Raw genomic sequence first — 27,241 nt, forward strand, 5'->3', positions numbered from 1 at the left:
TTGCCATTAATTTTTCCTAAGAGAAGTGAGATTTTTTGATAATTTAATTATTGATATAAAAGTGACATAGGTTGGCCTTCAGAATTGTGTTTTGGTAAACAAAAATAATTAAACACAGAAGAAAGCCAGCCTCTCAAGAAAGGCCATAAAATGAGTGGTAAGAGCACATGGCCACAGGCAGAGTAGGGCTGGCGCGGCCTCGCGGAGGCATGATGCCGGGCGGGCAGTTGCCCTCACTGAACCTTTGCACCTTTGCACACCTTTGGTATGAGGCTAATGGCAGGACCTGCCTCCTTGAGTTTTTCGTGAGGATTAAATGAGATCACGTGTAAATTGCCTGGCTCAACCAAGTAATGTACAAATGTTAGCCCCTTCACCTCGCTGCTGTTCTGTGACTGTGTTCCAGAACTTCAGCAGATCGTAGTAATGGGTATAAAAAGCTTGTGACTTCTTGTTTCCATAGCCAAATTACATCAGAGAAATTGAGATTTTGTAAAATAGGTAATGGATGAAGATTATCTTTTATTCATAATTCTTTTCCTAGACATTATAATAAAGTAAGGAATTTACAATAAAAATATCACCTTAAAACTGTCTGTGTAGGTGCGTCTGGTGTTGTACAGTTCAGTAGAGCTCTTTTATGCTCACAGGGTCACGCTGTTAGACCTCGTGATAGCCAAGCTGGTGGGTGACGAGCCGTTGGCCAAGGACGATGTGCCTGTGTTTCTGCGCCATGCCGAGTTGATTGCAAGCTCCTTTGTGGATCAGTGCCGGACTGTGCTGAGGCTGACCTCCGAGCAGCACGATGATGAGGTAAGGTGGATCCCAGTGCCGTGGGTGAGAGGAGGCAGGCTTTCTGATCAGTCAGGTCTTCTAGGAGAGGTCACTCTGGAAAGCTGGTAAGGATGGTATGTGTGTAATGTGCCATGTGTTAGATACTTAGAAAATGCAGATGAGGGAAAGCAGTGCCCTTATTTCTGTAGGCAGAGTCAGTGACTTTCAAAAATGGTGGTTTGTACATATTTCAGGGCAGATAACATCAAATCCACGCATGCATATGTAGACATGTTCAGTAGAGTTGCTCTGTGCCATCTGCTTTGAGTTGGTTTTCTTCTGAATGGAGGCTTCATGAGAGCAGAGGTTGGGCCATGGTCATAGTGCTGTATGCACATACTGGGTACTTAGCAAATAGTTGCTGAACAAAGAAATGAGCAGTACATTGTGAATATCTTTTAAAATGTCATCACAACATTCTAGGTAAAGAATTTCCCATAATTTATTTGACCAGCTGCCTGTAGGTGGACACGTAGGTCTGCTAGTTATCTCTACCTGTGGTGAATAGTGCTGTTGAGATGTCTTTACGGTTTATCTTAGCACATCACTAACCATCATTAGTAACCTGGGAGATCCTTGCAGTGTAGGTGCTAGGCTTGTGGTATATGTCTTTTCAAAGCTTTTAGTACCTATTCCCAAACTGCCTTCTAGGAAATCCACTTCTCCTAACCTCTGTAGGAACTTCTCAATTGCGTCAGCTCCTGCCCCTGTGGTTGGCTACTTCAGGTCATTTTTATTCCCTCCAGCCTACCCTCGAGCATTAGGCCTGGTCTCTGGAGGGCATGGGAACTAGCTGGCGCCGATTCTGTTCATGCCTCTTCACTGAACAACCTCTCTTGTACCTATTCCTCCATCCTTCCCTTCCGAGGTAAGGTCCAAATTGTTCTTTTTCCGGAAAACTAATCAGCAGACAAAAGGAATGCGCTCTGGTACAGTCACAGGGAGGAATACACAGGTCCCAGGTGAGAGAGCAGGCAGCAGGCTCCACTTCTGAGACTGGAGCAGGCCAGACCTTTGTGCCACTGGGGCTAAAGCCAAGGGCAGAGGGACATGAGACTTTCTGATGTACACATAGCTGTAAGCCCTGACCCTGACCTGTGCTGTGCACTTGTGGATGAGATTTACTGCATGTGAATTTTACTTTAGTGGAGTTGATTTGAACACATTTAAAAAAACATGATAGGTCTTCTTTTGTGTGCTGATTGGAATGGGCAGATAAAGAGGAGTGATGGATGCTGGAATCCCTGAGGGCAGTAGTTGGGATGAGCAGGTGGGAAGGATTGGTGCCAGGGGTGGGCAGAGAACAGGGCAGTGGCATAGCCACCCCAGAGCACTGCAGCATGGTGCAGAGCTGTTGGCTCCTGCTGTCCTGTGTGAGAGTGGGTTTCTGTGCCTGTGCTTGGGCTTGAGACCACTCTGCGTAGGCCTCCTCTGCTAGGTCGCCCAACCAGGTTCTGGTCACTGACATTTTCTGTGATAGAGAAGAGAGAAGTCTTCACTCACTTCTCACTGTTGCTTTCTGGAGCTAGATTTGCCTGTTTCCAGCAGGAGGAGTTATGAGCTATGTTTCAAAAACTCTAAAAAATTCTCTAGGAGACAGGAAGACACAACACTCACACTTGTTAAACCACAGCTTTGTTTCCAGGACTTGTGTTGAAAGCAATTTCATTATTGTAGTAGGAATTTACCTAGTGTGGTTTTTTTCTTTGTATTTAGGAATATTTACATTTTCCCCTTAAATAGTTGCTTCTCTACGGTGGGAGGAATTACCATATGTTAATGGGGTAGGAAATTGTAGGCAATTTTCCTATGAAAACTGAAATAAGAAGTGTATTAATCTGCACACCCACGACTCATGCATATTAATTCATACATACTGTACTTTTAAGGTAGGTGCAGAAATAAACAAACAAATATATAAATGCCATGGTAGTTTTTAAGAAGACCTTTATGTGAGTGTTGAAAACATACCACATTCCCAGCGTTGTCCTGCAGTTGGCCTGGCCTGCACCAACTTCTGAGTTGGGTACCATACACCTAGGATTTGAGCTGGGTATCCATGGTTGACTGGAAGTCACCCATGTCAGAGGCATCTGTGCACAGAATTCAGCACCAGCTGCACCCAGGACTGGCTCCTCTCCCCTCCCAGAAAAACCCGAGCTTGCCATCGATGGCGCTCTTGTGGATGAGACAGTCAATAAAGTTCTCATAATGTTGTGACTGGGAAGTGAGAATGAGCGTGGTCATCTTAATTGCATTTGTTTTTTAACTTACGTAACTGACCTGCAAACCCCAAGTTTTGTGCAAGTATTCCTTTACAGAAAGTCATCTTGGGTTCTTGTGTCAGTGCACCTGCTGTCCTTTCCAGGTTGGATACATCTTGTCAGCTCCAGTATGCTTCATCTGTACGATCTGAGATTGAGTTCCCGCCTCTTGTTCACTGCTCAGGAGCCTTGCCTTTCCTCTGAATGCTTGAAAACACTTCATTTAACTTTATATTTCCTTACAGCTGAATGTGGTAAGAATGATTCTTACCTTGCAGGTTTTTCATTCTTAGTTCTTGCAACTGCATGTTAATTCAGGGCAACTTTTTACACAGTAGACATCTAATGTATATTTGTGGAATAAGTAAAAATGGTGTTATTTCATTCCATATTTTGTTAAGGGCTTAAATTATTGCATTATGCAAATATTTTCTTCATTGTGAAAAATTACTTAAGCTGAAACAAAGTTAAGAAGTTCCCCCTTTTGCCCAGCCCCCATCTGTTTTCTACAGAGATGTTTGCATGTATTTCTGTTTTTTCCCCAAGATATTTGGTATATGTACACACACCAAATAAACCTACATGTTTATTTCCTTTTTCACATTATTGCATATGCTGTTCTTTAGCTTGGTTTGTCCCTTACTTATAAAACTTATATATCTTTCCATCTTAATACAAATGGCACTTACTTGTTAATATTTGAATGACATTTCACTATTTAGATGCACCATGATTATTTTCCTAGAAAAAAATTTGCTTCCTAGAAATTGAATAGCAAATCAGAGAGTGTATATTAAAACATTTTAGAGACAGTTCTAAAGGAAAGAACTGTGTAGCACAAGACTGGATCACAACTGTTTTAGTCAGCTTTTTCACTGCTGTGGATAAAGGACCTGTCCAGAACAATTGTAGAGGAGGAAAGTTTATTTAAGGGGTCACAGTTTCAGAGGTCTCAGTCCATAGACAGCAGAGTCTATTCCTTTGAGCTCAAGGTGAGACTGAACAACATGGCAGAAGAGTGTAGCAGCGGGAAGCATTTCACATCCTGGTGTTGAGGGAACAGGAGACAGACTCCACTTGCAGGATACAAATATGTGCGCCAAAGCCATGTCCCCAATGCCCCACCTCTTCCAGCCACACCCTACCACTTAAGTTACCACTCAGTTAATCCCTGTCAGGGGATTCATTCATTGATGGGGTTAAGATGCTCACAACACAATCATTTCTCATCTGAATTTTCTTGCATTGTCTCACACATGAGCTTCTGGGGGACACCTCACATCCAAGCCATCACCACAACCCTTTACAGATCTGACTAATTACATGTCTGTACTGTTTTTCAGTGCTAATCTGTTCATTTGTTTTGCTTATTAGGTTACCTTTGAATGTATCTTTTAGAAAAAAATATTTTTAGAATGTCAGTCTTTCTGTCAAAGAAATTTTTCTCCCATAGTTAATTTTCTGTGTGAATTTATTTGTAGTATATTTGGCCTTTTAGAATTTATTTGTTTGTTTTTAATCTACTTGGGCTTATCAATTTTATCCTTAATGGCCTCTGGATTTTGTTTTTTTTCAAATTTTAAAATTTAATATACTTCTTCACTTACAATGTGGAAATACATACCTGTACACTCCATTTTTTTTTCAGTTCCTAGTCCACAGTTTTCATTAATACAGAATTTATTTTTAGGTAAGGAATGATGTATGGATCCAAATAAATTACTTATGTCTTTTGAATCACACAAGATTTTATAAAGTCCCTGGTGTGTTGGGTTTGAGTCTGGCTTTCTGTATCTTGGTGTGTGTGGTTTTAGAAGTCTCACTTCTGCATGCCTGTTTTCTTTGCACGTGAGTGGGTTGTACTTGAGCGTGACCTTTCTTGTGCTGACCAATACCCCTTGCTTCCCAAGTGCTGGCTTCTTAGGATTCAGACCATGTAGCGAGCAGCCTGCTGTTTTCACTGCTCTTAGGACTGTAAGCTGCTGTGTATGTTTGGATCCATTTCTAGGTGATTAGCGTTTAACAGTCAGATGTTAAATGGAGAAAGGAAAACATAAAGAACTACATGTTTGTATGTCGTAAAGGAATGTTGAAATGAACATACGTATATGTATGTTTTTAACATGTATGTATGAATACATGCAGAACTAGCCTTTGCCCAAGGCAATAATTAATTGCATTCTGTCCAGATACAACTAATTTGCATTTCTTTGGGTAAAAATGTTTGCATTTTGTCATTCTTATATACTCACAGAAATATAAAGTGGCTCAAATGCTGGAGGACCGGTTAACTGCGAGATGAGTTGGACCAGGAGACCACTCTTTTTTTCCCCCTTTTTGCCCCTTCAACATTTTTTCAGAATGTTGTTCCTTTCATTTGCATATGTCTCTCAGTACCTGATTTAATTAATATAGTTTTGTAATACTTTGATATCTGGAAGGACATTTTACTCATTACTCTTAGTTTTTTTAGAGAATGATTTTTCCTGGTTATTATTAATTTCCGGGTGCTCATTAGGAACACTTTATTAATAAAAGGACTTTAATGATGAAAATTGAGCATGTTTTAGGTGGGGATAGATTTATTTTCTTTTGGGTTTTTTCTGGTTAATATCATAGAATTTAGGACCTGGAAAGATGCTTCTGGTCATCTTTTTCAACCCCTTTCATCATCTCTTTATTTCTGTCTTTTAATGGAAAATTCCAAACACAGACTAAGAAGAAAGTGCAGTGAAGCTCAGCCAGCCGTCCCCAGCTTCAGCGTCCTCCATTCATCTTGTATTTTGGTTCCTTCTTTGTGCATGTGTGGTGTAGGGTTGAACCAGGCAGGCCTGCTGGTCAAGGCTCCATCCTGAACTGTGTCCCTAGCCCTCAGTTCATTCCCGTTTCATCCACAACCTCACCCGCACTCTTAAAAGATGAGGCATCACCAGACACAAGTGCAATACAATAAATGCCTCTAAAAAATTTAACAGTAAAATTTTAGTTCCAGATTAATAGTGTACAGATTTTTCTCCATTGTTTAATAAACTTTTTTCAAGTTTATTTTGTTGAATCTGGATGCAGATAATGGCCATACATTGCACTGGGTTGACAGGTCTCCATTCTGTTGAATATCTAGGCTTCCCTTTCTTCCTTTCCCTTTCTCCTGGGCAAGCTACTTGTTAAGGAAGCTGTAGTATTTTCCTGTGGTGTGGTCTACGGTTCAATTTTGATGTGTGAATCTCTATGGTGGACCGCTAGATTCTGCCTTGCATTTGCTGTGTAGGAGGGTTAGTTCTTGAGGTGTGTTCGGTTTGGGTTAAGTTTTGAGTTGTGTTTCATTGCTGTGGTGCCCACTTTCAGCAGGAGGCACAGAGCATGTGGCCATTTGTACCTGGGGTGTTGGTCATCCTCAATGAGTATTTAAATCTCCCAATTCGTCAGTTTTGTGAGGTGGTGGCATTTTGACTATCATAGTCATTTGTCATTTATTAGCAGGAGTATTTATTTAAAAATTTTTTTTAGTTGTAGATGGACACAATACCTTTATTTTATTTTTATGTGGTGCTAAGGATTGAACCCAGTACCTCACACATGCAAGGTAAGAGGAACTACGACCCCAGCCCAGCAAGAGTGTTCTATAAAGAGAAACTCCCGTAGTCAACTGTCAGGTTCCAGGAGGTATCATGACAAGGAAATGCTTAATTGCCCCTTGATTCAGTCTTCAAAGTAATCAGTCAGTTTCAAGGCTTCACCCCAAGGTGACCAGTGAGCTGGTTTGTTTTATTTAATTATCATCATGACTTTAAAACCACCTGGCTTATGTTGAGTTGTGATTCTTCCTGATGTTCTAACATGCTGATGACCCTGGGTTCTCTCATAACTTCCTTGCTGTGTGACCAGGGTCTGCAAGAGCTCTGCCTTACCCAGGATCAGCCAGCCATTTCTCCAGGAGAAACAGTAAAGAGGACTCCAAAGCCCTGAGAAGTTCATGCATTAGCTCAAGCCCCCTTGTTCACAGTATAATTTCAGAGTTCTAATCGAGGTTATCCCCAACTCTGTAATTAGCAAGTAAAGCTATGAAGTAGTGTTAAAGATTCAAGACATTAAAACTGTGCTACTTCTTGCTTTTTATTTTGAGATTTCAGAATGCTAGATTAAAATATTATCTTTGGATTTCCTAATTAGAAAATAGTAAATACATATTTGGTACTAACAAGAGAAAGTAATTTATCTTTTGAAGAATATTATCTTTATGACCTAAGCTTATGGTCTCTGCCACATTTTGTTAAATACTTTAACAGTGGGACTTAAATTGAATTCCATATGGACCGCCTAATGCCATGCAGTTCGTATGCAGTAACTCCTTGTCTGTGCAGTCTGTTTGTTGCATATTATTTAGTAATTATGTGATCTCGCATGTTCATATAATATGATGTTTTCCAACCCAACAAGATACTGTGTATACGTTTTTATTTACCCAGAAATAATGTGAGATCTTGAAGCCAGAGTTTGTCAACCACAGCACTTTACAGGATTCTTGTGGACAAGAAATTAATGTATTTCATGGGATATTTGCATCTTTAAAGTAGAACTTGAATACTGGAAATGCTTTAAAAAGAAAGTATTTGCATAAATGTTATGTACACGTAGCTAGTAATTTTGAACATTTATCCCACTGTTGGAAGGTATTTTTGCTTGAATAAGAACTTTTCTGACTCTTTGCTCCAAGAAGACACATAATGACACATAATGTTTCATTCCTGCTGGCAGATGTCTGCTGTTAGTGAGATGATTATTTGATGACTTATTTAATACTTCTGTTTTGTTTTGCACGGTTCAGTTTCTCTTTTCAGATGTGTTACGAGCACTGACTTTCATATTTAACATTGTGTTTCATTCTCCTATAGTGATCTATAGAATGAAATCATTTAGCTTCTAACATACTTTGCAGGAGGCTCTGGCCACCATTCGGCTTCTGGATGTGCTGTGTGAAATGACTGCCAATACTGAGCTGCTGGGCTATCTGCAGGGTTTTCCTGGCCTGCTGGAACGTGTGATCGGTGAGTGAAATACACACTTGGTGTTTTCTGTTAAGAAGTCTTTCACTCATCATGCTACTGTGTAAATCCAAACACATCCTTAATTTTCAGTGTTTTGATGCACTTGGAGGTTTTTTTGAATGTTTCTTCTTGAGAGTTGTGTGTTGTGGTACCAGCTGGGTTTCCGAGGCTGATTGACCTGAAGTGACATTAAGTTTTACTACTTCCCTCTTGTTGACCTTGGGACACCTGCTTAGGACAGGCATAGTGAGACCTACAGTGCAGGTGCTGGCAGGGGATGTGTCACCAGGAGGCTCCTTACCAAGATGATGGGGAAGGAAAGAGGGGAGGCTTGTGACTATGAGGATGATTTTTTCTTTATATTACTTTAACTTCATAAAACTTCTCACAATTACATTTACTAAATGCATAGAATAGTAGTTTACATATTTATATATTCTGTTCTTATGGAAAAATGGTTTTAAGCAAGAAGCCATTATTTGACGTATTACTATCTTTACTAAAAAGCTATTTGGAGAATAATTCAAATGGAACCTGTTCCTTGTGGTTAGCCTGGCCTTGGTGGTGGTCATCTCTGCTCACTGCTTTCTTCCATTAAAGAGGCCATGCTTATGCTCGGGGCCAGTGGACTAAGAAAGGTGACTTAGTATCTAAAGCTCAGATGTGCTAGCAGTGAGCTTCAGGAGGTGCTAGAACCCTCTGCTGGTGTACTATTTTGAGTGCAGTGCTTTTAGTGATAATCAAAATAAAATACCACCAACCCGGAATCCTTGTGGAGCCAGGATGAGTGTGGGTTGCCATCCCATCTCTGCCAAGTTTCTAACTTCTCTGAGCATGATCTCTTCATTATAAAACTGGGAACACGATGTCTGCCATTGGTAGGTTTGTCAGGAACATTAAGTGAAATAATGTGGAAACACGAACTCACAGCTCTTGGAAGGTCTGTTTTCCTAGGCTGCCGAGAGGTATCCATAGAGTATAATGACATTATTTTTCTGACTGTGGTTAAAGTAGGTTTGCCTTGGATTATTTCACCATTGAGAAGTGTAGAGCTCTCTTGGTTCTGTGGTGTGGTTTGTTACAGACACGGCTTGTGATTTAGACTTAGCTGACTAGTTATCAGATGAGATCTTACAGAGAGAAAGAGATTGATCTATCTATCTATATGTATATGTACAATTTTTTTTTTTTTTTTGGTAAGAACGATATTGGGAAATTTTTAATCAACTTTTCTTTGTAAAATAGAAAGTAGAAGGTCCAATCAAGGAAATAATTATGGCTTATCTCCCCAAAACTAGAGTCAAAGAAATATAATGCAAAAGCAGAAGAACATCTAATTGTTATTTAAAAAAAGCTTTCAGTGCACTACCTTTATTTCGTTTTAATGCATTAAAATAAATTAGATTTCAGTATGGAAAACTAGAACCAATGCTAAAAAATATTTTCTTGTGGGAAATTAAGTTAACCCTTTTCATTCTAGATCTTTTACGACTAATTCATGTAGCTGGAAAAGATACCACAAATATCTTCAATACCTCTGGTTGCATAAAAGCAGAAGGTGACATCTCAAATATGGCAGAGGGGTTCAAGTCTCATCTTATTCGTCTGATCGGAAATCTGTGCTACAAGAATAAAGATAACCAAGACAAGGTAAGAGGATTTCTTAGTATGTGTCACACATGCATTGCTTTATTTAGAGTTTAGACTACATTACGTTTTTTGAGTGAAAGATTGAGGTGGTTAGAAAATAGGTTGAGAAGAGATACATATATATTTTATATATATATATATATATAAATAAGTGAAAACAAAAATAATATTTATTATATGTTATTCCCACAAATAAACACAATAAGTCATATTTGTTAGTATCAGGTTGTGCTTTTTCTAGTTTTGTGTGAGTTTTGTCCTGAATGTGTTTGAGCCAGTTTTCTTTTTTGTAGATAGGTGATGTTTGTTCATAGCCTATGCATTTAAACACTGTAATGTCATGCAGTCAATAAAAATGTATTTAAAAGACCTAGAAAATTTCTAGCACATACTATGCATTAAAATCACTAGTTAGGGCCTGGGTTGTGGCTCAGTGGTTAGAGCGCTCACTGGATAGCATGCGTGAGGCACCACATAAAAATAAAATAAAGGTATTGTGTCCACCTATAACTAAAACAAGCAAGCAAAAAAAAACCCCACTAATTACTGTTGATCTTTATTGTAAGAAAAAACAAAGCAAACCTCCCTTTAACTTTATCTGTGTTCTGCGTTTACCAGTGGTGCCATCAGAAGCCTTTTCTTCTGTGTGTTTTGAGGTGGACATATATTTATGTCTTAAGTTTGGAAACTTGGTAGACTTCTTTCAGAAAGCTCTTTGCTGAATGGCGTAGAGGTCCTTGTTTCAGTCATGTGAGAGAGTGATAATTGTTGCAGGATGATTGGGTCACATGTTGCACATTGAACTAGTGTTTATTGGAGTCTCTTGAAGTTATACTTTGAGTGGCATTTGTTTTGCTTCATTAAATCTGTGGCAAATTATATTTTCCAAGAAGTCTGCAGGAACATGTTATTTTACATATATTTCTGCAGTGTGACTTTGTCATTCCCCCATCAAGGGTTGGTTGGCATCTATCTCTCTATCCCCTGAATCTGTTCAGTTCCTCTGGCCACTTTGAACAGTAAACTGTGGCAGGAGCCATCCTGTACCATTTTTGGCATAGCTCTTAATTGGTCTGGCAGATCCTATTTCCAACTTTGTAAGAACCAGACACCATGTAAGAAGTGCTCAGTCCCTGAGATCACTGTGCTGTGACTTAGTGAGTCCCTTAGTGAGACCCTGGAGGATGAGATGTAGTGAAGAGACCAGTCAAGGAGCATCAGGGCACCAACCCTGTGTGCAAGCACCCTCTTGGGAGCAGATCCTGCCTCCTTTCCTTATGTGCCCAGCCAATGCCACATAGATTAGGCAAAGCCTTTTCTGAGTTCCTGACCCACAGCATTGTGAGAAAAAGTGAAAAATGGGGTAGCAGGGGTTATAGGTTCTATTTCTGTGAATCGCCTAGGGAGGTACGATTGGACTTTACAGTTATAAACTCTGGACAGAAGACAGCTGTGTGAAGACACTCAGATTTGACAAAACAGGCAGATTCTGGAATGAAATTGACACTTTGAAAAAGGAAGTGGCACAGTGTGTGCTGTGCAGGGCAGTGGAAGCTTTTTCAGTCTTTCAGCTTGAAAACCCAAAGAAAAGTGTGGGGCACACACAGCCATTGGAAAGAGAACCTGGAGAGGAGAAAGTGAGCCTCACAATCTGGGTATCAGTTACTTAAATCCTTGCTGATTTCTGAGTCACGTGTGGGGCAGGCTCCAAGAAGCTAAGCTAAGGACAGAATAATTGTGCCAAGATTTGAGCTGCTACTCCAGAATTCTCAGTTTGTGTCCAACAAAGATAATTGCCAACTGAAACAAAAATATCAGTCAACACTTTTTAGAAGAATATAACAGAATCCAGAATTTCCATAGCATAGTGTCTAGGCTACAAACTAAAATTACTTGACATACAGGAAAATGTGTCCCATTCTGAAATGAATCTATAAGTAAATGGAAGCTGTGAGATGATACAGATGTGGACAAGGATTTTAAAACAGCATTTGTAGCCATGCTCAAGGATACAAAGGAAAATATGCATCATACATCATATGGATGAAAAGATAGGGTTTCTCGGTAAGAAGTAGGAAGTATAAAAAAAGAACCCAATGGAAAATATAGAACTGAAAAATATAGTATCTGGAGTTAATAAGAAATTACTGAGTACTTAACTTCTAAATAGAGATGTCAGAGGGAAGAGTTGGTGTACTTGAAGATGTGTTAGTAGGAGTCATCCAGTCTGAAAAACAGAGGGAAATGAAGATTAAAAATAAGATGAACATTTAAAAAGAGACTGCATTTTGGAGTAATTTGTTCTGTAGTGGTTGATAATGCTCAGAATTCCTTCAAGATACATCATAGCAGACAACTTGCTCTTTCTTAACTGTGCCCCCTTTTGGCACCTGTTCTCATCTTCAGGCAGATATGAGTATAAGACTACTAATCTGTCCTTGGAAAATTACTGGACTGATTTTTATTTAAAAAAAAAAAAAAAGTTGATAGAATAAGACATTTTACGTTTTTAATGACCAAGACTGCATTTCTGGAGGAGCACAAAAGAAGTGCTTTTTCTTGTGTTTAACTACCTTTTGTTGTTAATTTGGATTGGTCTCTTATAGGAACAAAATAGAGTGCCCCTTAAAAGTCTTGTGAAATGACTCCCGAAGTGGGGATCAGGTTGCACCGTCAGTAAACACAGTGTGCCCAAGCTGCTGCAGAGGTCCTGGGGCCACGGGAAGGCCACCGCGTGCTCTCTCACTGGTGCGGTTGCTCATCGCATTGCTGGTTTCTGAGCAGACACTCGAAGGGTTAGGAGGGAGTTACTCCGAGTTTGAGAAGTCCTGTTCCTCCCCATTTCTCCCCTGTGCCAACAGAAGGCCTGAACCTGAAAGCGTCACCTCTGGGGTTTTATTCTCTTTCCAAAAATTCAGGCAACACTAAAATTGTACTTGGGAAGTGTTGGAGCTTCTTTGCTTTTGCAGCCAGATCCTGATTCCAGCTGGTGTTAAACCTTTGCCCTGCGCATTGTTGCCTCGAGGGGCAGAGTTCAGGAGGACCCCGGTGGCGTTAGTCATGTTTCAGGAATGGAGTAGTTCTGCAGGCCTCTGTCCGCAGACCACTCGTTCTCAGGGTGTCCTCTGGGGAGGTAGTTCCACTTTTTCCCCAGTTGGAGCCTGAAGGGAAGTTTGGCTGTGTCTGCACTGCGTCTGCACTGAGACTGAATCCAACGTGGGGCTTTGTGTCACCTCTCCTAGCTTGGGTTCACCCTTCACCCAGAAGAACAAAGGCACTGGTGATGATTTATTTGCTTAGTGTCTGCTGTGTCCCCACAGTGTACCCAGTGAACTTCAGGTGTCATTGGCTTTAATCTTCTCATTGGTCTCGCATGACAGGTTCTACCAACCACATCTCAAGGTAGGCCATCCCGTTGGTGACTTCCCAACCCTGTGTTCCCTCTTCTACATCCTGGTGCCTCTGATTTGAGAGCTTTCTGAGAGTTTAGGAGGAGCTTTGAAATAGCCGAGAAGTTTGGGATTGATTGAAGAATAAAATGTTTCAAGGTGGAACCATGGAAAACTAGAAAAAATATTGCAGTGATTTTCACAATAAGCCAGGATATTTGTGGATTAGAAACAATGGAAGTTATTGTAGATTTGATGTGGAAACACTAAGACCCTGCCCTGGAGCCCCTGCCTTGCCTGGCCCTGGTTTCTGCTACTGACATTGAGTGACCTTGAGTGAGTGGTTCACCCTCTGTGGCACAGGGTCATTGTGAGCTGAACTAGATCATGTGAGCGTGCGACAAGGGCTCAGTCAGCTGCAGCTGCAGTTGGGCTGGTCTCTGCACTGTTTATACCATCAGGAGCAGCCTTTGCTCCCGGCGGCAAGGAACGTTTTAGTAAGTTGTGGTAGACATCCAAGGAAAGCTTGCTGTTTTGTTACAGAGCTCCTGCTGCTGGTAGGTGGCAGGTGACAGGTCACAGCAGGAGACTGCCCTTGCCTGATAGGCCTCTGCGTCCCTGTGTATCTGTCCATGGGCTCAAGGAAAAATCATCCAGAGAAATAGCACTGAGAGCAGCTGTGTCCAGTGGAGAGGACACAGGGTTGTTTTCTTCTTTGCATGTTTTGTTTGTGATCTTCCAGGGAACATGAATGATTTAATACTACAGTAAAGTGCTGTTATGGAAAGGAGAGGGCAGGTGTCAAGAGTGCCTGTTACCTCTGCTGGGAAGGAAGGCACAGCTCATTGGCAACTTAGGTGACTGCCCTTGTCCCATGTCCAGTCGACTCCTCCTTGGCATCAAGTCTTTAGCAATTACAATTTCAACTGTACTTTTATTGAAAGATTTTAAGAAGTAAAACATTAATACAGGATTTGAAAATTTTTGCTAACTGAAATTGTTGCTGTCTGGAATGGGGGTGGACCTGGGGACACTTGTATGCACATCAGTTTGTTATATAGAGGAGAGGGACACCGCAGACACATATAAAGGTTGTTCTTCATTGTGTCAGGCATGTGTTAGCCTTCTACAGAGGATAGGGTTTGAACTAGCCCTGTATTGTCAGGTGTTCTGATTTGGCCTGTTGATTTTGGGTGTAGGAGTGTTGAAGGTTTTAATACAAATCTCCATCTAGTGAAACCTGGAATGCTTTTGACATTGTGAAATGTCTGTATATCTCCCCAGGCTTCATTTCTTTGGTTAAAAGAGAGCAGTGCTCTTATTTTAAATGTTGAAGAATCATGCTTTCTCCATTCCTAAAAAAACCAAGATGGAACTGTCACACATCTTAAGTGGTTTTCATCTCCCCCTGCAGCAACTGAAGAAGAGGATCACAGTTACTTTGCTGTAGTGGGTTTTCTTCTTGAGCACTTGAGGTCGTTGTCTGACCCCCTCCCCCAAGCCTGCTGCTTATTTTGTTTTGGTAGAACTTAGATTCATGCCCGTCCCACTCTAGTGGAGCAGGAGTGGAGTGGAGTCCACGCTAGGGGCCTGAGTGGAGCCCCAGTGCCACCATGTGCAGTGGGGGAAGGCAGGTACGTCCTCCCTGCAGCTGGAGCCCACGTGCTGCTTTGGTATCAGGTAGGAGCTTTTCGTTCTGAACTGAAACCGTTGAACTACAAGCATGTATTGGACACATGCTATGTACTGGCCAGTGTTGTGGACGCCTGAACAGATCACGTGGGAAAGGGGTGGGGGGAGCCGCGTAGCTGCCTGCTGCCCAGTGCCTGGTGGGCACTCCCCAGAGCTTCAGGAAGGCCTCACGGTCAAGCTGTGCAGGCTGAGTGAGGGCTGGAAGTCCTGTCCTAGGGGACACCTTGCCTCAGCTCTTTCTGAGCCTTCTTGCAGGTTGTCTTGGGGACCCTCTTGTCCCTTCCCTGCGCTGCCTGGGCACATTTGTTGTTATTCTGACACAGACTTAGTTTCTTCTGGTGAGTGAGTGGTTTGTGTGCTCCCTCGTCCTTTTCCCTCCTGTTCTCGCTCAGTGCTGCTTTCCCTCTCCTGCTCTGCCATGGGGACACTTTCTGTTCAGGGGACAGAGGACAAGTGCACTTGGCCTCTGCCTGTACCTCCTGGGGCCTGGTGGGTCCCCACCTCTTGCCAGTCTTGATGTCAGCAGGACATCCAGCACCACACTGTCGATGTGAATTTGGGCCTATTACCTACCTGTGGTGATGGTGCCCCTGATTCCCTGAGCCCCCTGGGTAAGCTAGGGCTTTTCCTGGGAGAATTCTTTATTCAGTGGTGTCCTGTGGGGGTGCAGCCTCGGCTGGAGTCCTGTACCTTGTTGCTACCCCACCAAGACCCTGCTCTAGCAGCTTCCCCAAGTGCTGGAGCTCCAGGCCTGGGGACCCTGTCTCCGCAGATCCTATTGCCTCTTCTCCGTCTCCCACTTGGCTTTTCATTCCTGACCTTTCAGGAAGGTGCACATGCCACCTGGTGGCAGAACAACACCAAGTTCTCTGAGCCGAAGGTGAGTCCTGCAGGCCACACAGGAGCAGCAAAAGCACCCCCACAGTGGTGACCCTGCCCTGGACTGCCGGTGCCCAGCACCCTCCCACTCCTGCCTTCGGCAGAGGGCATGGAGAAGAAAACCAGTTTAAGTCCCATGAGGTGACCCTTGGCTGGCTGCTTGACCTCTGAGTCTCACTTCATCTGGCCTTGCGTGTGGGTGTGAGGATTGATTCACTGTTGGTGTAACACCAGCTCCTCCCTTCTGTGCGCTCCTGTGTGGACCCCACGGGAATTTCACAGCGTTGCTTATGTTGCCCCGCCCACTGCAGAGTCCAGGGCTCCTCTGAGTCCAGGGTGCAGAAGCGCCCACTGGGGTCCACCAAGCACACTCAATGGTTGCTGCTGCTCTTCCACAGCCCTGCGAACAGGCCACCACTCTGTGACAGCTCTTGACGGGCAGCACTGTGAAGGGTTGCTGAGAGCATGGAGGCTGGGTCTGCGCCAGCTGCCTCTTGCCCGTGAGCCCCCAGGTCTCAGCGCCTCCCTCTGTGCCCGCACTGCCTGGCTGGGCCTCGCACATCAGCTCCTGGTGCTCAGGGGCTCTGGGTGTGGGGGCACTGGGACAGAGACTGCAAGGGGCCCTTGCCCCCGCACAGCTCTCAGCGTGCCTCCTCTGCCCTCTCTGTGCCTGCACAGTGCTGGCGAAGTCGTGGCCGGACTGCATCCAGGTAGGCACAAGTGTGGCCACCTTGCTCCACCACCCTGCATCTTTGCAGCAGGTTCATCCTGCTGGAAGTCCTACTGCTGAGCTTTGTCTCCTCCTGTGGAGATTTGTGTTGGATGAAGCACACCTTGAGGGGGGAACATTTGAAGCCCTCTCATTCTTTTACATATGTGTGTGAGTTTATTTCTAATCTGTTTTCTCCTCTCTCTCCCCCTCCCTCTCTCTCTCTCCCCCTCCCTTTCTCTCTCTCTCCCTCCCTTCCCCTCTCTCTCTCTCTCTCTCTCTCTCTCTCTCTCTCTCTCTCTCTCTCTCTCTCTCTCTCCAGGGTCTTGCTAGGTTGCCCAGCCTGACCTTGAACTTGTGATCCTCCTGCTTTGGCCTCCAGATCCCCGAGTAGTGCCACCGTGCCTGGTTATTTCATTTTTGTTTGACTGAAACTTTCTGAGGAGACCTTTAGACAGCATTTGAGGCCCTCTGTTGAGAACTGCAGGAGACTTAGTGCTGGTTACTCCTGCATGTGAGTGTGAAGGTGTGTGTGAGTGCGTGTCTGAGTGTGGTTGTCTTTCTCGGGGGAGCGTGGTATTCATATTATTGCAGGTCTTACGTTACAGATCCCTCCACGGGCTACACTTAGCTCATGTTACTCTTGGCCATTTCAATAATTGGTTGAACGTGAGACTAATTTCTGGGAATGATTCATCACTGTTTCCTTGGTATGTATTAGTGATAATGTTGAATTTACCCACTGGAAAAATCCAAGAGGAAACTTTTTAAGGAAGTTGTTAGCAATGTAGAGATGGGGAAGAGGAGGGGCTGGGGCTGCGTTCACCCTTTAATGCCATACTGTGCCTGGAAGTCAAGTGAGGGGCACCCTGTGAGGAACAGAACCGGGATGGGGGACGCAGGTGCAGACATGCTCTGGAGCCTGGTTTCTCTGTTCGGGATGAGGAGTGGCTATGTTCTGCACCTCCACAGCCCAGGGACCAACCTGTGGAGGAGGAAGGCTGGGGAAGTCTGAGCAGGGTGGTGGGTAACGGGGGTGTTGACAAGAAAAATCCAGTGGGCAGGCCTGGTGGGGAGGGAGAGGGAAGATGTGTCCTTTGCCTGCTGGAATTTCAACCCTAGCTGTACCCTTTGCCTTCCCCAACCCCAAACAAAGCAAAACAAAAACAGCCCAGAGCTTGAGCACCAGCTGATTTTAAAATCCCAGGTAGTGGGTGTAGCGCCCTCCTCCCTCCTCTGAGCAGCTGTACCCTGTGCTCCAGCAGGGGCCATGCAGGATGCCCTGGGATCTGAGCTGGCCACCCAGGCTGGATTCCAAAAGAGCACATTCTCCATTACTTTGGAGAGAAAGAAATCTGTCCCTTTGGTCTTTTAAAGGTACATTTGTTTTTAATCTTGAAAAACAATTTCTAATAATGTTAGAAGGGTGTTAGTACAGTGTTAGTAAATATGGATATGACAAAAAATTTTCACATACACAAGAATTTTCCCTCTATGGACCTTATAGTCAGATTGTTTTAAAATTCTAGTTATTTAGTCAAAATCATAATTGGAATTTTTATAAGTTCAGTGACATTTCATTCTCTTCTAAGAATTATTCTCTATTAGTGTTTTACGTGTGTGATTTTTACCTTGCTTATTAGGAAAGATGGACTCTGGTTCCCTTTCTCCAAACAGTTGTGCTCATCTAGCCTACATTGGTTAAATTGGCATTTTTGGATTTTACTGGGTGTTCTGTTTGTTAATTTTATTGAAATTTGTAAAGAGGAGGTAAACAAACTCCTGCCTTTGTGATGCGATATGCAAATTCAGCATCACCTGATACTGCACACACTTCCTGTAGCAGAGATGTGTCCCTGTAACGGTGGTGTGGGAAGCCCTGTGTGGGGTTGGGAGGTGTGTGCTGTCCCTGGGAGCCTCCTGAGCCAGCTCCTGTAGTCCTGCATCCCCCCCACTAGCTTCCCTCACCTGTGAGGTTGGTCCACATTCCTATGCAGGGCTGCTTGGAGAGCTGCCTGGGTTGCGTGTGCAAGGCACAGACACACACAGGACACAGCACGTGCATAGGGCATTGCCACACCACTGTAGAAGACTTGCTGGCTGTTCTGTATCAAGACTCAGGGAAACCACATGCAGAGTGAGACCAGCCACTTCAGTGATATACTTGGAACAAAATACACCGTTATTTTAGATTCAAAATAACCAGATTCAAATTATTGATCTGTCAATACTGAAGATTGCTAAGTAACATCACACTTCATTTTGAGACTGCTGTTGAGCTGTTACTGTGCCAGTCCACAGGTTGGGAGCCCTTGGCCAGGACCAGGTTCGTGCTCCGACAGCATCTTTATGCTGTTGTGAACATGCTGGCCAAGTGTGTGTGCACACACTGCAGCTAGAGTGCCAGGACTGTAATCTGAATGCGAGTGGATAGAGCAGTGTGTAATGCTTCATCTTCAGGGCAAGGTCCTGATGTACAGCTTCATGTGACATCTCATTTTTAGAAGCCTGAGGCATAAGTAGTCTGGATGGCAAGAATTCGAGTACTGTTAGGCATTCCACACTTACTGTCTATCCTGCCTTAAATATATGGCTTTTATGGACTTATAAATCATGGCAGTAGGATTCATGCACATCCAAAAAGAAGAGATGTAAATCTTCAGAGTTTCCAAGATTTAATGTAGTGCAGACATTCTTACTTAGCAGTAGCATTCTTAGTTAAAGGCAGCATGTCTCATATCTTTGGAAGTTACCTTAAAAACATGTTGTCAGAGAAACAGGTATTTATTAAGAGCATACTATGTGCCAAGCTCTGTGTGAGGTGCTGGAGAGGAGGAAGGGTAAGGGAAGGTCCTTTCCCGAGAGCTCACACCCTAGAGGAAGGTGCTAACAGGGAAAGATCACAGAGCCAGGTGACCAGCAGAGGAATGAAGCAGAGGATGCGGCTTCCCAAGGGAACTGAAACTTGGGGCTCTCAGGTTGAATGGTAGTAAAGAATGTTCCCCGAGGCTGGGCCTGGCTCACCCCGTTGTTCACAACCCTGTTCCTGACTTCGTCAGGCCCCACTTCCCTGGAGGAGTCTCGCACACCTGGACTGAGCTAGGAGCACATGGCTCCCTCTGGTCCCTGGCTCTCCACTTCTCCCATCTCTTCCCCTCCTTCCCCCTCCTCCGCCCCTCTGCCGAATTTGACAGATGCATGCTTCTCTGACTGTCACTCAAGTCCTGGCATGGAGAACCTTCCTGCCCCAGAAGGTCCCCTGTGGAGGCTGGCTTTTGTGTGCCAGTACAGCCAGGTGCCTGATGGCCCCATGTGAGGGATGGGCAGCAGGGGCCTGGAACTGCATTCTTCTTCCATTTGGAGGAGGAGTGCTGACGCTCCCTGGTGTGCACCCGCGTTCCTTTGCTCAGGCTTCCCTGGAAGCAGGGGCCCGTGTCTGGTGGTCTGCTTGTGTCAGGGTTGTGGGACCTTAAGGCCGAGGGTCTTTCCTGACTTTCATCCTGAGCTAGGGACTTCCTGCAGGTAGGAACACCTTCAAGCGTGCCCTCACTAGCCTGGGCTCCCCGTGTGGGGTAACGAGTCAGCACACGTGCCCTGAGGGCACAGTGTGCCCAGCGCCTGTGAGCCCCGTGTTTCCCAAGCTGAGTTGATGCAGTCCTTGTTCACAGCAGCTCTTGCTGTAGGAGATGGGGCCACACCGTGTGGTGGCCAGAGCCAGGGTTCGTGGGGACGCCAAGGCTTCTTCTGATCCAGACTCTGGCCGACAACAGTGACAGTGCTTTCGTATCTGCCTTGAAGATGATGCTGTTTTCGCCACTGTGCGATGAGAAGAGGCCGGCCGTGCACCCAGGTCTGTGTGACTGTGAAATGGCAGCCATTTGGACTGTGTGTGGGTTGTGTCCTGTGTGGAGTGAGCTCACCCACCCTAGCTAGCAGAATGAGTTCGAGAGGAGCCAGCTAGAACCGGCCGAGGTCTCCAGTGGAAGGAGAGATGTGCTGGGGCCAAAAGGAAGGGGCTGGTGGAGGCTCCAGACAAGAGAGCACCATGTGGTGGTCTCCTGGTGGGCCTGGGCCTTCCTCCTGTGCTGTGGAGGCAGCAGACTTCCCCTGGCTGCCCAGTGTCCATGGGCCTCCTCCGCTTTGGGTGTTTTACCTGGGAACTTGGAAACCCACCATCTGGCACCCGACTCGGTGGCTCCACGTCTCTTTGCTAGTCACCCTCCACTTGGTCCTCGCCTGAGGTGAGCGCTCCTTCCGTTTTTAGGGCTGAGCAGACAGATATTCTTAGACAAGCTTGTTACCTCAAAGGGGACTTTCCCAAGACTGTGCTTGTTCTGCATTGCCCGGTCCTTCCTGGGAAGACGAGGTGCAGAATCGACAACTGATAGATCATAATCAGCAGGAGGGTGCAGACTCCTTTAAAGGGGTTAAAAAAAAAAAGTATGAGGTAGTCACATCCAGTTTGTGGTGGGAAATATTCACATATTTTCCTGTTTCAAGCTTTCTGGATCTGGCGACTGGGGGGTCTGGTCATTTGGCACAAGCCTTCGCTTGTGTTCTTACATGTGCCCCTCTTTGCCTTGTTGTTAGTAATTACGTCAAAACCTGTTTAAAATGCATCTCGGGGAATAGAAAATCTGTTGCTTGACTAAATAACCTTTAATTAAAGCTAAAAAAAAATTAGCTTTTTTTTTTAAAAACGTCGGGTGGAAGAGAAGAGGCTGGCGAAGGTGCAGCCTGGGTGAAACTATGCTCAGTGGATTCAAGTCCAGCCTGGTGTCTAGGGCAGGCAGGTGTGGTTCTGCCTTAAGGAGAAGGGTCTGGTCAACCTTTGTTTTCTGGCTCTCAGTTTTTGTGATTTTTAAAAGTATTTCCTATTGAGACACATCCTTTTACTTCACTTTGTAGTTTAAGTGAGCTAAGCAGTAAAACTTAATCAGAAAAGGTAATATTTTACTCATAACAACTACAGAAAAAGTGACAAACTTGAAGTGAGGTAAAGAGTAAATCAGTTTCCTCAGTCCCCCGTGCTGCTCTGGTGAAGCAGATGCAGGTGGCATTTCTGAGGGAGGTGTTATTGTTTGCCTTAGTCTCTCCCCAGACAAGGCAGTTCTTTCTTGAGGGGCAGGTACCTCAGTCTGCTTTTCTTCGAATCAGCATCACTTGACTGAGGCCTGCCCCACAGCAGGCCCTTGTTATTTAGGGGCCCACTCCCCCGGCTAGAGGGAAGGGTGCCCATTTCTTCTTATCTTTGGTAGATAACAGATAAAGAGATTATTTCAGCCAGAAGCAATTGTAAGTGGAACCCTTTCAAGTATTGTAGTTCTTGGCTTAATGTGGATGACTCCGCTGTAGTCAGGTGTGTCCTTGACCCTGTTGAACCTGCCTGGAGAGCTCCCTGGCTTGCTCCTGCTCTGCTGAAGGCCCTTCTCTGTTGCTCTCTAGCTGGGTCAGGACAACCTGGGCCAGAGCATGTGGAGAATTAAGGTTACAGTGAGAACATGGGACTCTGGAGCAGGAACAGAGGGGTCACCAAGGCCTTGGGGCTGTCCCTGTGGTCCCTCTAAGGCCACTCAACCTCCAGCTCGCCTCTCTGCTCCTCCAGCCCAGTCACCCATCTCTTTGACTGCCCTTCTTATTTTATTGTGACCCCGTGTGGCCACCTGATGGCTCATTGTGCATCCTTACCCTGCCACAGTGCCTTCCTGCCATGTCTTGGCTTCTTGTCCTGAGTGAGGACGAATGCATGGCTTCCCGAGTCTGTTTCTGGCCTTATGACAGGTCTCTGCTGACATGGACCCTGGACCCGCCCCAGAAGCCTCACTTGGGGGCCTCTCTGAAAGGCAGACTCTCATACCCCACACCAGACATTCTGAGCCAGAAGATCCTCAGGGGATCTGAGTACACAGAAAAGTCTACAAGCACCTTGCAGGCCTTGACCATAAGCAGCAACACAGAGAGCAGCTCCCCCTTCCTGGGGAGAGTTGTGGCTCCTCATTCTAATCCAGAGGAGAACCTGGAGACAGGCCCTGCCTGCAACCACCCCTGCCTCTCCTGCTCCCTGCTAGCTAGGGTGGGGACAGCTATGGGGGCAGGAAGGAGGGGATTCCTGCTAGAGAGCCTGGTGCTGGGGGCACTTCTGATGTGTTGAGGAGAGAAGGAGGGAGGGAATGACTGAGAAGGGCTCATGTTTGGAGGGCTCAGGAGCTGAGGCTGAAGGAGGCCTCAGGTGCAGGCTGAGGACAAGGCCTGCCCCCTCACCACCCTATGCCCCTCCCCATCTCCCTCTTCCTGCACCTGTGGCACTTGCTTTCCTGGCTGGCTCCTGCTCCTGTCTTATCTGCACCCATGGCTGCCCGCCATGTGATGTGTTCACGTGCTTGGGTTCTGCCTGCCTCCGTGTTTCTAGACTGTGGTTGGAGGGTGGGCGCGCCCACCTCTGCCTTCTCCGTCCCTGCGGTGTCTTGACCAGCAGCAGCAGGGGCAGCCCCAGCACACATGTACCTGTGCCTATGCTCCTAGGTGTCTCTGAAGGGCACAGGGGTTAGGCACATGGGGTCTTCACCACCTTTGCCACCCTCCCATTTCCCAGGTCTCCCTTGCTGCTCTTTCAGGCTGCCAAGAGATCTGGGGAAAATCATAGTACTCAGGAATTCCATCCCCAAATTTTGCCTTTCGGCTTGCTTTGAATCCTGCAGTGCAGGTATACGAAGTCCCATGCTCTGACGCTTCTGGTGTCCCCTCTTGCTTCTCCTTATCTTCCTCCTCAGCCACTCCATGCGAATTCAGGACATTAGTTAGAAATGGGAGGGAGGGTTCCCTTCAGCAGGAATGTCTTTACAAAATATGGACAGTCCCCTCACCTCCTTCTGGGTAGCCTTCAGACAGACTCTCTGGGACCTCAGCTTCCTGCCTGAGGAGTCCAGGTTGATGTGGCCTGTTTCTTCAGGCCTTGCCGTCGGACTTGCTCTTCCTCATCCTGTATCTTTTCCTGCTGGCACTTGTGTTGATGTTCCCTGTCCCCGTCTGTGGGTAGATCTAAGCTGGGGTACGGTTTCTGGAGTCAGCCCCTTGCCTGGTGGGGTGAAGAGGAGCTACATGAGCACTGAGCAGTGAGGACTGACTCAGAGCTGTGATGAGCAAACCACTCTGGAGGGAGCCGGCAGCCAGCTTCCTGAGCAGCAGCTGGGGTTCCCAGGCTCAGCAGCCCTGGCTTGTCCTGCCGAGTTCTCCATGTGGAACAGAGTGTCCGTGCCACCTCCAGAGTGCTGGCGACTGCAGCCGCTCTGGCCTGTGTTACATCGAATCAGACTTTTTATCGTGGACTGCCTCATGTCTTCAGTACGTGCTGCTCACTTGCCAGCCAGCTATGCTTACCCACCATGGTTGCCAGTGATCCTGTTGTTACAACGTGAAAGCTCACATGGTGAACTTTCTATTTTGTAAGTGATAAAAATCCTGCCAGGAGTGTGATGGAACCCGTTTAAAGACACCTGTGTTAGGAAAGCAGTGTGGCAGGAGTGCCACCAGGACCGGGAGGCTCCCTCTCCTGAGCAGGGGCAAGAGGGAGTATTGAACGTGGCGCAGGACTGCCGAAGAGGGCAGCGGTTGCCCCTGGCCATCAGAGGCATGTGGGGGTGCGGCACAGGGCCAGGCAGGTCTCCGAGCGTGGGCTCCCGGAACCCGGCCTTTGGAATTTAGCAAATCCAGCCTTCGTTCACAGGCAGGGAGAGAGGAGTAATTCACCAGAGCGCAGTTCATCTTCCAAGCTTTGGGGAGCATTTTAATGCCTCCAGACAAATTCCTAAGTGCAAGAAGTGGCTCCCGAGGATCGTGTGGGATTATCTGAGTGCAGTGGATTTGCTCCCACCTCACCTGCCTGGGTGCTGCCCAGGTTCTCCCACTCCAGTCCCTCACACCCTCAGCGCGAAGGCGATAAGAAACAAACCCGCTGCATAAATTACTCCTCACAGAAGTGATTCCTGCGAAATGGCAAATCTTACTCTTGCTGTTGAAAACACTGGCCATTCTCATAAAGGAAGTGCCCTCTGTGGAGATGGTCCCAGCTCATGCAGAGTGCTTGGTGGAGGCCTCAAAGTCATAGGATGGCATTTCTCCTAACAGCAATCTATGAATTTAATGTGACTAATACTTCTAGGGTTGTGTCATAGGTATTTTTTAAAGAGCTAGATTAATTTGTTTTATTTTGATGAATAAGTGAATAAGAATAGCCAGAAAATTCCCAGAAAAATAAAAGTGATGGGTGGTTGTTTTTCCCATTCACATATTATACAGCACCCACAGTCAAAAGCAGCGTGGTATTGGTACAGAAGGGACAGGCGAATAGAACAGAATGGAAAAATTCACAACTAAACTCAAGAGGTTTTGGAAATTTAGTGTTTGATAAAGGTGGCATCCAGGTTATTGGGGGAAAAGAAGGATGATTTTCATAAAAGGCATAGAGATAACTGTATGTCCTTTTAATAAAGTTGGATCCATCCTTCCAGCGAGCACCAGTTTGTATGAATTCCAAATGGCAGAGGTGTAAATGCAAATGCACCTGAGACCATGCAAGTGTTAGGAGAAAGCGTGAATGAATTCCTTTATGATGTAGAGGAGGGAAAACTTTCCTGTGTGACTCAGAGTCTGGAAATGAACAGTACGTTAAAAAAAAAATGTTGACACAAAGCAATCAAGCAAGATCATGAACAAAAAATTGAGGAGGGATATGCAAATTAAACAGAAAACCCAGTAACCATAATACAAAGTTTCCAAAAATTAGACCAGTGGCCCTGTGGAAGGACAGATTGAAGATATGAGCAGGTGGTTTAGGGAAGATGACTCCAGAGGGCCCTCAGAGCAGTGTGAGTGCACAGCCCTGCGCAGAGCAGAGGTGCCCTCTCGGGGGCACCCGGGGTGCTGACTCCTCCTCACTTGACTGCACGGATGCCTTAGGGTGGACCCAGGGATGGGAGTCTGTCATGCCAGCAGCGCGCCCATGGACTTGCTCCGGAGTCCCACAGCATGCTCTGGGACTGTGCCCCAGACTGGCTCAGCCAAAACTGCAGCACTATTTCTGATCCAGTTGTCGTGAGGGGACCGGGGCACATCTGTCCAGTGAGGTTCCGTGCCGTGTCCGTAGGCGATGGGAGGCCTGGGGCATACTGGGAGGATTGGAGCAGCAGGCCGTGCTGGGGAAGCAGCGGCCATCAAACCTCCTGCGCGCCATCTTTTGCCCGGGGCAGGGAGAGATATGGACATCTGTACACACCTTGTGCTTTTTTCTTTCATATGTCTTCAAAAAAACCATGAAACAGAAACTAAAAATTAATTTTTAAAAACTGGTAACTTGTGATACCCTATTCTCCTTAAATAATTCCTCTTTTCTGACTAGTACTCTTCTACACTCTGCTGTATGGATTTGATACCTGTTAGCATCCAATATAAGTAGAGTCGTACAACAACAACAAAAAACTGGTAACTTAAGAGGAGGGTCTGATGTGGAACAGCCAGTTGTAGAAACTAGAATTCTCTAAATGTATCTGTTTTCTAGTATGACTTTCACACCCAGGTATCTATTGTAATTACTTTAAAAGTTAAATAAAAATGAGAATTATATAAATGTAATCCCTCCTTAAAAGAAAGAAAGAAATGGGGAGGGGGGAGAAAGAAAAAAGGAAAGAATCTTAACTGCATCTCTTACAGATTATTAAACTGGCTTTAAAATATCACATTTTGACTGAAACCCTGATGAATATATTCTCAGGACAGAAATAGCCCCAGAAGTTATAAACTACATTCTGCAGTTAGCCGCAGTACAGATGGCCCCCAGCTTAACAATGGCTTGAGTGACAGCTTTTCAGCTTCACGTGGTGTGAAGCAAACCCACATCACAGGAGCTGACCCTCTCCAGTCTGGAGGTGGGTGCTGCAGACCTTCCGTGCGTCGGGCTCACTGGGGTGTGCAGCAGGTCAGGCGTTCTGTGTGTGCTTGCTGTGGGACGGTTCTGAGGCAGGGTGGGTTTTGTTGTGAACAGAAGCCACTGTAGTCCAGTGCATGTTACATACCTGTGCAGAGTCGTGTGTCACATACTCGGGAGGAGGAGGTCTGCTGCTGCCAAGAGACACTGCCATCATGTGCGTGTGGCACACTTAGGGAGCACGTAGGTACGTGTGCATGCCCCGTACTTGTGTTTAGGATAAAGATATAGCTACGTTGATGCTGTAGGGAAGCGCGATCTTCAGCTAGAGAAATACAAATCCAGCAGCAGGAGTTTAAATCCCTTAGTTTAATGGTTGAGTTGGAAGTGACAATATGACTTCACAATTAGTTTTTCTTTCCTAGCTTTGTTCACTGGAAGGATTAAAACTGATAAGCTCTGGGAGCATCCCGGTCGTGGGGTCATTCAGCGGACTTTGGAACATGAGTGACTGTGAGATAATATTGAAGAATTCCAAGCAGTCAGTCCGACTCAGAAAAGCAGTGGCACGCTGGTTATTTTTGGTAAAGTGTTATCCATTAGGAATACTGAAGTGTCAGCCAGCACAGTGAGGCAATCTCTGAGATTTATTCCAAATACTCTTGGGAGGAAAGTGTGGCTATAAGGTAGGTAGATAAAACTGGATTGACAGCAGGTTGGAATTGTGAAGCCAGGCAGTGGGCACGTGGAGTGTTTATACTTTTCTCTGTAGTTTGTAATATGGCCATTAAAAAACAAAGTTGGAGATTTTTAGAGTTGTTTCTGTTGTTGGCCTTTGACTTGGAGAGCCCCTGTGGGCG

The 27,241-nt window shown here is 45.4% G+C and overlaps 1 protein-coding gene across 1 annotated transcript in view; it reads left to right on the top strand.

The window, feature by feature from the left end:
• The window catches only part of Atxn10 (ataxin 10), a 138,356-nt gene that overhangs the window by 60,015 nt on the left and 51,100 nt on the right, over positions 1 to 27,241 (top strand). Inside the window, exons 7-9 of the mRNA XM_047548333.1 lie at positions 651 to 813; positions 8,035 to 8,143; positions 9,624 to 9,793. Of these exons, the coding sequence (XP_047404289.1) occupies positions 651 to 813; positions 8,035 to 8,143; positions 9,624 to 9,793 (442 nt within the window). The remainder of the gene's footprint in view (positions 1 to 650; positions 814 to 8,034; positions 8,144 to 9,623; positions 9,794 to 27,241) is intronic.

Source organism: Sciurus carolinensis, chromosome 4, assembly GCF_902686445.1.
Source record: "Sciurus carolinensis chromosome 4, mSciCar1.2, whole genome shotgun sequence".
Lineage (NCBI taxonomy): Eukaryota > Metazoa > Chordata > Mammalia > Rodentia > Sciuridae > Sciurus > Sciurus carolinensis.